Here is a 12624-nt window from a genome sequence, read left to right as displayed (position 1 = left end):
TTCTTTAAATCATCATTGATTTTTTAAAATTTTGTATTGTCATTTTGATTGCATTTCTCACCAACAATATCCATATTTATCTTTGCCATCTGTTTAGCTATCCTGAATACTTAATTTTTCTGGTCATCTCTTTGTATTATATGTAGAATCTTAGCTTGTCCAACCTTCACCTTAACTTAATAGATTATTTTTCCTGTCATCTTCTTTGTCATGAGAAACACATCTTTATTCACTGACCATTTTCTCTTCTCACTCAATCATTTTTATTTTCTTTTTATACACTTCTCGGCGTCTTTAAATATGGAAAATATAGGGAAATGTGTGTAAACCAGGAGACTAGGTTAGTTTGGTAAATGGATAAGAGTGCTTTACTTAATAGATGTGGACCGGTTGAGAAAGCAGGGTCAGTTTGGAGGGAATAGCCAAGGAAAACATGTGAAGAAGTCATAAGGATGAATTTGAAAAAGTGATGAATAAAAATCTGGTTAAAGGTTGATTTGGAAGTCAGTTTCTAAAAGCTGTCTTAACACATGCCAGCATGTAAAAAATGATAAACTAAATATGACGATTTTCTGTCATTCACTAATTAATCCTTTATTTCAATATTTTTATTTCTTTTTTATCTTTTATTTTTGATCTCTTGGATTTAGTCCTTTCATTTGATTCTTTATTTCCTTATTTTTTTTATTGATTGTATCCTATAGTTTTTATCTTTTATTTTTATCATTTACTTTTGAGCTTTTACGTAGATTTTTTTTTTTTTTCTTATCTTTATTCTTAATTTTTTTTCTTATCTTTATTCTTAATTGATCCTTTGTTTTTTGATCCAATTTTGATCTTCTGTTTGCTATCCTTTTTTTGGATTCTTTACTGTTACTCCTTTAATTTAATCCTTAATTTTGCTTCTTTTATGCCTTTATTTCAAACTTTCCTCTTTATCATTTAGTTTATATCCATTATTTTCAGTCATATTTCAAGATGCATCTATTAATTCTGCATTTCTTTTCTTTAAGGATGGCACAAGAGACTGGCTGGCGGGGCGAAAAAATGCAAACAATGTTGATTTGAACCGCAACTTTCCTGACCTCAACAACATTGTATACGAGAACGAAGTTACTCATGGGCCAAACAATCATCTTGAAAAGTTGAAGTATGCATTGACCACACCTGACGTAAGTATCAAATGATCAAACAGCATTCACTTTGCGATTCATTTTAAGATCTTAAGTTTATTTCAGCTTATTTTGGTTAACTGCAGACAATATCGATTTAAACTTTCATGACGTTTATCAAGAAATTGCACGTATGTGACATGGGTCATCATAAGATGGACCACGTTAAAAAAGAAAATCATGGTAATCTTTCATTTCAGGTACATCTACTTTTTTTTTTATGGAAGACCATGAGCATAATTATCTACTTTAGAAACAGCATAAAAGCTCATTTTTCTCTTCTGTAAAAGGTTCTTTTTATAAAAAAATTGAAATCTTTGTATAATATTGTTGCAATATTTTTTATTAAATAAGGATATATGATTAAAGAAAATTGGAAGGTTCTACTTATAGACACAGGCGATAGGAATTGAGCCATCAAATGGAGTCACATTCTGCCAGCAACCAACCAGAAACTGGAATCACTCCATAAAAAAAGAACTGGATCTGTTAGATTTCCCACACATAATTTTTCATGTTCACATGAGAAAGAGTTTTACCCTTTGTTTGCAAACTTTTTAAGTTCAGGACTTAGACAGATCAGCTACCCACCCAAATTTTTTTTTTTTCATCTTCAGGACTTGTACAGATTAGCTACTCATCAGAAACTCTTTTTCATCTCCAGAACTTATACAGATTAGCTACTCATCAGAAACTCTTTTTCATCTCCAGAACTTATACAAATTAGCTACTCATCAGAAACTCTTCTAAAATTAAACATGGCCTTCAATTCAAAAAATATTTTCACTGTCATCAATGTTATAACCACACCTTATTTCAATGACAGATTATGAAATAATTGAAGAACCTAAAAACAAAGAAATATTTGAACAATCAATGTATCTCTTCTCTACACATGTAGCCCTGTCGGTGGGGCATTAGAATACGCTGACTGCCCCCCCCCCCCCCCTGCAGAGGGTAAAAGTCCCTCAATGGAGGTCCTGGATATGACCTTAAACTATATCCAGTGGTGAGGCCCCAGCTTGTGGGCTTTGGGGAGTGTGGAGCCACCTTTTAATTACCATTGCTCCCAGGTCCACTCTGACCCGGAGTGGTAGTACCTGTTAGGGTCCCAACTATCGGTTAAATAGAAACCGACGTGAAAACAACAAATATATTCTATTAAAAATATTTTTCTTCAAAATCTTTGGATCCGGCATTAAATAACCCGAAAAGGGTTGATATGCCGTAAAACAAAAACAACCAACCAACCAATCTCTACACATGTGTCTGTGTGTCTGTATGTGTTTATATGTGTGTTTACGATACCTTCTGTGTGTATGTTTATATAAAGTACCTCTAGAGATTATATATGGCACAATCACGCTGGCACACTGGTTCCTCTCAGATCACCAAAGTTAAACAATGTTGGCGCCTGGTCAGTGCTTAAACTGGTGACCATTTGGGAATTCTAGGTGCTATATGTGCTCTCTGCTTATCTCAGCATTGTTTCCAGTCAGTCTTGGGCCTCTCCTTGCCATTGGGCCCATTTCGAACGTGCAGAGAACCTATTGTTGATTTTATATGTCGGGCCTTTTGGCTTGTTTGGTAATAAAACTTCTTAAATGCATTTGTAATATTGAGCTGTGTAAGGTGTTAACTTTGGTCAAAATCATTGGTTCCTTCTTTCATCAGATTATTTCGATTGTCAATTATTGATACTTATTGAATACATTCTGACACAAAACCTAAGAAAACTGCCAGGCACATAAAGTACCTTTGTGTGAAATTTCATAAAAATCGGCCCAGCCATTTTCGAGTCCATAGGAAACTGACTCATACACAAAGTTCCTTTTATAATAGTGTGTGTGTATATATATATATATATATATATATATATATATATATCAGGTTGACAAGAAAGTTCTTGCAGTTTTTAACTTTTAAATTCAGATGAACATATGTCTCCTCAAACAAAAAGTTATTGATTGAAATAAGCACCATCAGAATCAACACGCTTTTGCCAATGCAAAGCAAATGTATTTATGCCAGTAACGTAAAAATCTGCATTTTGTTGCTGAAGGAGTTTTTGATATCGCTTAGATTTTTTAAGCATTTCTAATGCAGAAAGTTGTCAAGATGCTTGAAAAAGTAATAGTCGGTATGTTATGGAGGAAAGTTTGGCTCTTTCTGTTGACTAATGCTGGGTGTTGTTGTCAACGTTTCTGATGCATTTTATCCATTTGTTGACAGTTATTCACTGCTGTAATGGTTTTGCCTGCATTCAAAAAACTATAATGGATGAGACCGGTCGCAGACCACCAAACAATCAGCATGTTCTTATTTTTGGTACAACTCTGGCTTCGGGAAGTGTCGAGCTTTGTTGGCACCGAGCTTTTCATTGCAAATCACAACCCGGTTGAGAAATGGGTCGTTCTTATTGCATGAATGAAGAGAAGATGATACTTCATAACGGTATTTCCTTGGGTTGTCGTTCAATTCGTGAGGCATACATTTATCAAGTTTTTTTGTCTTTCTAATCTCTCAAGTAATTAGAAATCATTGTATATGTTACATCTAATTCAGAAGCAAGTTCTCGAACAATTGTGCATGGATTGGCTTCGACTAAGGCTCTTAATGGATCGTTGTGAACATCTGATAGCCGACCACTATACTCATCATCTTCACCATGAAATTTTTTAAACCACCATTCTGCTGTGCATTCAGTAGTGGTTCCTGGGCCAAATGCTTCATTGATATCGCGAGCTGTTTCAGCAGCTTTTAAGCTTAGTTTGAATTGAAATAAGAAAATTATGTGAATTTGCTTTTTTCCATCTTGTATTCAACGTTCTGAAGAGAAAACATAATTGTTTTAAAACAATTGTAAATTAAACGATTATATAGAGTGAAACACACTCTTTAAAATGATATATAAAGTAAAATTATTATAATGCATAACGACAGTTCTTGTTGAGCCGTCATCTTATATAATCAAATTCTACCTAATTTCCACCACTAATGATCACTCTGCTGTTGCCTTGCTATTCCTCTTACATACATTATTCCTTGTCCATATATATATATATATATATATATATATATATATATATATATATATATATATATAATTAGTGTTGGGACGATTCCAATATTATTACTGATTCCATGTAAAATTCCCGATTCCGATACAATTACCGTCATGTGTCATTGAAATAAGGTGTGGTTATAACATTGTGACAGTGAAAATATTTTTGGAATTGAATTACCGATTCTGATTCTTTATAAATCTTTAAATATTTTACTATATAGTTGCGTTTTTTCACGATTATCATGAAAATACATGTTAAATGTGCGGATATATTCTCAAACGTAAAATATACACTTGTGAGGGATGATCTAACGGTTTTTGTTTTACTGGTTGTTTATTAAAATCAATAGATTTTCATTATTTTATCATTACTACCAGCAGTAAAAGTGTTTGCTTTAAACAAAATCAAATAAAATGCTTATTAAAAGAATCATTTTTGGCATTTAAAAATTAGCACACATTTTTCCAATACCCTCAAAAGTTCCGATTTTTCTGATTCCGGATTCCGATTCTGATGAATCGTCCAACACTAATATATATATATATATATATATATATATATATATATATTGTGTATATTTTCAGTTGGAGCCAGAAACAAAGACTGTGATGAAATGGCTGAGTGCCTATTCCTTTGTGCTGTCCGCTAATCTTCATGGTGGAGACCTTGTTGCTAACTACCCCTACGACTTGACCCGCAGCGGTAAACAAAAGGAATACAGTATTTCTCCTGACGATGAAACATTCAAGTAAGATACCTCTTTGTTTTTGATTTCTCTATGCATCAACATTTCTTTATAAGATGACTAGCAGGGAGACCAGATGTTGCCCGGGATCGAATGAGGATCAACAAATGTTCTACACTTCCGATAGTTTTATTGTCATCGAAATCAATGAAATCACCCATTTTTCAATCAAATCGATTGATTGCTTGCTCTAGTTGGGGACCCACCACAGTGCACTGGGAAGAAGCTTCACATGCCACCACTCACTGATGTAGTTAACTATACATTGTAGTTTACATTGCACTGTAGAGAACCTACTGTTGATTTTATAAAATTATTTTTATGTAATGCCTTGAATTTAAGTTTAAATTGCAAAGTCAAGTATCAAGGTTCAATCGTGCTTTAAACAGAAACATTAATTTCGAATACACCGCTGCCATATCAAATAATGTACTGTTGATTTTATATTCTGGGCTGTCTGCTTGTGCTGTGATAATGCTTCTCAAATGCACTTGTGATGTTAGACTGGCAGTTCCTTCTTTAATCAGATTTTTTTGATTATCGATTTTGATTATCGATTTTGATTATCGATTTTGGATAGTTATTAGAGTATTCTGATACAAAACCTGTCCAAGAACACTCCCAGAAACATAAGGAACATTTCAGAGTCCATAGGGAACCAACTGACACACACAGAGACAAAGTACCGTTTATATATTAGTAGAGATGCATCTGTATTGTTGGGAGATGTCGGGATAGCCATTTTGTAGATGCGGTTCAGAGCTTTTTGTATGAAGGAAAGGATGGTTGACTAGATCTCCATCCTTCTGGTCTTGCTAAGTATGAAAGAAAATTGGTTATTAAGTTTGGTTATGAAGACAAACTTCGCCATCTATAATTTAAATCAGTTTTATTAATACATTTTCATCTACGCAACGAATATGGTCCCGTGAGAGTTATGAAAATATGAATACAAAATATGTTGAGTCAAGATTTTTTGTTTCTTCTAACCAATACGTGATTGGACACTAGGAAAGAAACATAGTGTCTAGTATCATAGACATTTAAACTTAAAGGGAAGCATAAGTTAAATGTATGTCTATGTAAAATGTTTGTTTGTTTTGTTTTTTTGAACATCATACAAATCACTCTGCGAGTGAAAGCATGCAGTTGTCAAAGAAAACAAATAATTATGTAACTGTTACGATACTATGTTTATTTGTATACATCAGTGGTTCCCAAGCTTATTTTACATGGTGGCACACTATTGAGCTCTTTAAATTTCTGTGGCACACCTATCACAAAAATGAATCTTTCAATGAATGCTTACCAATGATTATTCTTGTACAAAATTCAAAATGTTGGACAATTTAAAATAAACGATTTTTTAAATTTTTTTTTACATAGTTATCACCACTAATCAAGGTCAGAGACCACTTGAGAATAAGGGTTAAGACTATACAGTAGTCAATTGGACAATATAGTAACCGTTAGTAATGGAAATTTGGTAAATTTATTAACTTAAGTGGAACGGCTCATCAAGAACTTGTTTACATTGGACTTGAAGACAATCAGATTGTAATCAGCTGGAAAGCAGGAAAACGGAAAACAGTTCCACAGGCGTGCAGTTCTAAGAAAGAAGCTTTGTTCATGGGATCTACGTTTTGGTTTAGGCACAGGTAAAGAGTGGGGGGAATTATTGATTGTGGTTTCAGATAGACGAGTGATCACGTAAATATTAATGTGTGAGTTACTAATACAAACACCTGATGTTATAACGATATGAAAGCTATTTCGATTTTTAACTTCCATCTATAAACTCTTCATCACACACCAATAATAATTCCTGCGGCACATCAATGTGCCATTGCCTGATGGTTGGGAACCACTGGTATATGTAAAAGATAATTAACTTTTTTACTTTATATCAATGATATTTTAATCATTATTTCAGTTATCATGCAGAGCTTGGATTAAAGTGTAGTATCTGTTCTGATGCTACACTTCATCTTTTCTGTCCTCGGTCAGTAAATGAGGAATTCTTCTAGACCGAGGCAATTTTTCTTTGTCAAAACGTGTTATTATAAAACCACGTAATAACCACTCTGCAACCAAGAACATACAAGTGCAAAAGAAAATAGATCGTAATTATGTGATTGCTACAAACCTCCATCATAAAGGTTCATTTGTCAGTCTGTTACCCTTGAATTACATCGCTAAACAAACGAAATGAATGCATTTTGTTTCAGTCAACTATCTTTAGAAGAGCTTCTATCCATTGATTGGATCAGTTATACTTAAGTTTAAAATAGCATTTTTGTTGGTCGGTCATGCTTTTGAAATATGATTTTACATGCATCCACTTACCTCTATAAAAGGATCTGTCCATCTATTGGACAGTTTCTTGGTCTGTCGTATTGATACAGTTTTAAAAAAATGTTCATCACTAAATAAATATGGATGCAGTTTTTCTAAATGTACTGATGCCTCTTTTCAAAAAGCGTTTTCTTTGATCTTTTATGCTTATGTTTGAAATAGCGTTTTCTCTGATCTGTTATGCTTAAGTTTTAGATAGCATTTTTTGATCTATCATGCTTAAGTTTGAAATAGTATTTCCTTTGTTTTGTCATGCTTAATTTTGAAATAAAAATTTCTGTCTTTCATCTTTAAGTTTGAAATAGCATTTTCTTTGGTTTTTCATTTTTAAGTTTGAAATAGCATTTTCATCAGTAAATATACAGATTCAACAGATAAATGCTGTTTTGTTTTAATCTAGATTTTGCATTTACAAATTTTTCTTGTGTATCTTTTTGGAAATAATCATATGAATAAAAAGATCTTAGCTTATTGTTGCTTCTGTTATAAAATTCTCAAATTATCGTCTGTTTGGCTATTCATGTTCAAACAAAACTTGTTTTAAAACATAATTTTAAACAATTTTGTTCAACAAATATAATGAACAAACGATAAGTTAATTAAACTTTGCAAAAATCTGATCTAAAAAAAGGATGGGGTAAGAGTGGGAGGACCAGCATGCAACTGTTGTTTAAATATTTCCTACTAGACATGTTTTTTGTCATCAAATGAAAAACGAAAAAGCAAATTTAAAAGTATTTATGGGAATTAAATTTCAGTATTTTGTAAGATTCTTATTGATGCTATTACAAAGCCAATTATTATTATTATTATTATTATTATTATTATTATTATTATTATTAATGACATATTTCTTTATTGAATTTATCTTTTCAAAGATTCAAGTATTTTCTTACAAGAAATTAAGAGAAAAGATTATAGGAAAAGGGTTTCAACGAGGGGAAACAAAAATTAAACTAAAAATACCCCTAGGCAATGCAGGGTAAATACAGCTACTTAGTATTTGAATAATACTTGATCTGTTGTTTCGTTTGTTTAGAATATTGTAACGTTTTCTTTAAATAATAACCTATCATATAAAGTGCAAGTGTATGCCTAGGTAAAAGTTAAAAACTAAAAAACAAACACCTACAAAGTTGGTATATTTTTAATCAGTATTGCCCTGAATAAATAATATCTCAATTTTAGAAACATTTATTCATTCCTTGCGGGTAAACTGGGTGGGGTTTTGTCGAGTGACGGACGTTTTTTAGTGCTATTATGTACTAATGTGAAAAGAAAATGCTGACTCATCCCTCATAGAATCTATTTTATAAAGGAGAGTTCTATCTAGCTAAAAATAATGGGCTGGGCAGAGGAGAAAGAGGGGTTGGGTTGAGACAAAGAAAGAGAGAGGTGGAGAGACAGAAGTTTTAATAGAAATATATTACTTTTACCTTATTCCTCCTGTGTGTGCTTCTGTGGTGATCATCCTAGAGATCTAAATCACTAGTTATGGTGTCAGCCTATATCATTCCATGTCCCTTTGCTTCCTAACAGACTCTTTTATCTTTCACCTTCTGTCTTTGAGCCATATGATGTCATATCTATTTCTAGTACATTTTCAATTCTAGGTATCATCAAGTTGACCTCGCTTATTCCCTTAGCAGTTTTCCATTTCCTTTTATTCTCTACTAACTAAATTATATACTAGTGGATGTACCCACTCAATATCCAACAATTCATCTACAGATGCATCTTAAAAACAACCAGATGGAAGACAGTGGTCATTTATTCAATGTGATCTTTGTTCCAAAGCATCAATCAATGAAGAGGGAAGATACAGAAAAAAAGGTTGAAATCGCTAATTAATTATACTTGTCAGCCCATTTCATTTTCATGTCTGCATACCTCCCGTGTGTCCTAATGAACTATCTTTTCTATCCCCCTGTCTCTTTGAGCCATGTGATGTCATATCCATGTCTAGTACATTTTTATCATTTAAGGGAATTTCAACTCTGGATCATTAAGTTCACCTCGGCTAACCTCTCAACGTCTTTCCATTTCTTGTTATTCTCAACTAATTAAATTATATACTAGTGGATGTGTTTGTTCGATATCTAACGATTTTGATGAATCTTCAAGACTATCTGTAATGTATTACAGACGTTTACACATGTGTTAGCATGTAGACATTCGAGGCCCAACATGTAGCAGAGTTCATCTCAAGGAACAGAACACAAGTAATAACTCAATTTACTTTTTTTTACAATGACATTTATTTTTGGCTACTTTCCTAATGAAAACCGTGATCGTGTTCCTTCTCTCTAACCTCTGACCTCTTGTATGTCCTCATCTGTCTGTGCACACGTTCTTTTCATAGTCTTTTTCTTTTTCCCTACCGTGACTTCTCTTCGCACACAGCTTGGCATTTGCATATGCGCGTCCGCGCGCTGTTACATATCATCTTCGGAACGGAATTTTGTAAACCAACAAAAAGCAGTTCTTTGTTTCCTTTACTAATTAATTATTCCTGTCAGCCCATTTCATTTACGTGTCTTAATGGACTGTCTTCTCTATCACTCTCTCTCTCTTTAAGCCATGTGATGTCATATCTATTTGTAGAACATTTTCACCACTTAAGCAATTTTCAACCCTGGATCATCAAGTTAATCTCAGCTAACCTCTCAGCGACCTTCCATTTCTTCTTATTCTCAACTGACTCAATTATATACTAGTGGATGTATTCGTTCAGTATCTAACAATTGTGGTGAATCTTCAAGACTCGTCTCCAGAATGGAATTTTATAAACTAATATAAAACAGTTAATTTCTTTACTACATTTCCAAATCCTGTGCAAATATACTGAGAAGGTATTTGTACCCAATTTATATTTATATAACAAACTGGCAAGATTTAACAATTTTCTTTCATTAAAAACAAAACAATAATGATTGCTGTATCGAAAAACAAATGGATAAAAATGGAAAAAATATGAACTAGTGTAAAATTACACACATTTATACACGTGTTGACATGTAGACACCTGGGACTCAACACGTTGTAGCAGAGTATGTTGCAAGGAACATAGGACAAGTAATAACTCAACAATATTTATTTCCTCATTCTCCTGCCATGCATGACTTCTCATTGCAGCTGTGACGTCACCCATGTGATCACTTTTTCTAATGTGCTCTCTCTCCTTTTTCTATTCCATTTTCACTTCAAACACCGCACAGTGCCACTTTGATGTAGGGGGCTACTATCAGGGACATAAGTTGCAGAGATACTATGTAGAGAGTTGAGCAGCAAGATGTCTATTCTCATTACACTTGAACTTCTGCATATCAGTACAGTTGGGAAAGCAGGAATGAGAAAGGGAGTTCCAAAGTCTAGCAGTTCTGGGGAAGAAACTATTAGAGTAGAAGGCTTTCTTACATCTAGGGATCTCTACTCTGTAAGGGTGGAATTTTGCTGCTTTTGGAGGGATTTACAACAAGGGGGGGTACAAGTAGTTCGTTGGAGCATTCACCATTAAAATGCTTGTACAATATAATCTTTTTTTTTCTTACCATGATGTGATTTTGAACGTGACTCAGTATTAGTATATGCGCATCGCACTCTGTTACACTAATCAAGCAATTTTCAAAAACTGGATATCAAATTGACCTTGGCTAACTCCTCAGCAATTTCCATTTTGTGTTATTCTCAACTAACTAAATTATATACTAGTGGATGTACTTGTTTAAAATCCCACAATTATGATGATTCTTCATTTATTCAACATCATTTTTGTTTCAAATGAATATCCAGTGTAAAAGGAGAAGAGAAAGAGAGATCAAAATCACTAATTCGTTATATCTTGTCAGCTCATGTCCCTTGCTCCCTTGCTATCACCTTCTTTCCTTGCGCAATATGACACCATATCCATTTAACACATTTCTACAGTCTAAGTAATTTTTGACCCTGGATCGATGAACTGGCTGCAGTAGTTTCCATTATCTGTTATTCTCAACTAACTAAATTATGTACTAGTGGATGTACCGACTCAATATCTAAGAATTCCTCTACTGATGCATCTGAACATTCATTCTTGTTTTTATCTAGGTATCTAGCTGAAACCTACTCTGAAAATCACAGCTACATGAGTAAGAATCACAAAACCTGTGGAATGGCAAATGATCAGAACTTTGGCGTCCAAGATGGGATCACAAACGGAGGAGATTGGTATTCAGTGTCTAGAGGTAAGTCACAGCATATGATTAACAATCAGGGAAACCTAATGTTGCCCAGTATTGAATGAGGATCAACAAATATTCCACACTTCCGATACATTTATTGTAATTTAAATCAGTGAAATCACCTAATTCTTAATCAAATTAGCTGATTGCCTGCTCTAGTCGGGCCTTTACCGCCGTGCACCGGAAGGAAGCTTCACATACCTCCCTCGCAGTTACTTCACAATGCATTGTAGTCTACATTGCACTGTAGAGAACCTACTGTTGATTTTATAAGATTATTTTTCTATATAATGGCTTGAATTAAAGCATAAAATGCAAAAGTCAAGTATCATGGTTCAGTTGTGCTCTAAACAGAAACATTCATTTCAAACATGCCCCCTGTCTTATCGAAGAACCTACTGTTGATTTTTTATGCCAGGCTCTTCTACTTGTGTGGTGATAAGACTTTTGATATTAGGCTATATAAGGTGTTAACATTGGTCAAAATTAGACTCTTCCTTTATTATTTTGATTAATTGGACAATTGTTCTCGTCTTGAGTGTCATCTTCACAACGTTTCAATCAATGTAACCTTTGACCTTCCTCAGGTGTTAAAGTCGTCATTTTTTTTATCGGGAAAAAAAAAGGGTAGCTCTGCACTCTAAGGTTCCAAATTTTTGGATCTAGTTGGAATTAAGTTTACACGAATTAAAAAGTTAATTATCAGGGAACTCTAAGAGGTATAATTTTTAACCTAACCACCTAACATATGAGCAGATCTCAGAAGCATATAGACAAAGATTTAAGGATTTAAAAACAAACCCAGACCAAAATTTTGTAGAATTCATCCGAGAAAAGAGTATTTTTGAACAGTGGTAAACAAAAGGCATTAACTATGATGTTGAGAAATTGCAAATTGAAGAATTTCAATAATGCATCCTAATCTTACCATGTACCTTGCCGACAAAAATATTTACAAGTTTAATGACGCAGTATGACTTATATACTTTAACTCATAAAAACACTTTGATGAAATGGGTAATACCTGATCAAGTGGAAATTACATTACAAAAACAAAATGGATG

The 12624-nt window shown here is 33.5% G+C and overlaps 1 protein-coding gene across 2 annotated transcripts in view; it reads left to right on the top strand.

The window, feature by feature from the left end:
- LOC145243940 (carboxypeptidase E-like) overlaps positions 1-12624 on the top strand; it is a 94519-nt gene that overhangs the window by 54616 nt on the left and 27279 nt on the right. For both annotated transcript variants that reach the window (XM_080107068.1, XM_080107067.1), the window contains exons 3-5: positions 1014-1172; positions 4825-4988; positions 11427-11563. In XM_080107068.1, coding sequence (XP_079963194.1) covers positions 1014-1172; positions 4825-4988; positions 11427-11563 — 460 coding nt within the window. The remainder of the gene's footprint in view (positions 1-1013; positions 1173-4824; positions 4989-11426; positions 11564-12624) is intronic.

This window comes from Euprymna scolopes, chromosome 22 (genome assembly GCF_053919585.1).
Source record: "Euprymna scolopes isolate OS-2025 chromosome 22, ASM5391958v1, whole genome shotgun sequence".
In the NCBI taxonomy this organism is placed as follows: Eukaryota; Metazoa; Mollusca; class Cephalopoda; order Sepiida; family Sepiolidae; genus Euprymna; species Euprymna scolopes.
Note: the sequence above shows the minus strand (reverse complement) of the source record. Positions and strands in the feature narration are given on the sequence as shown.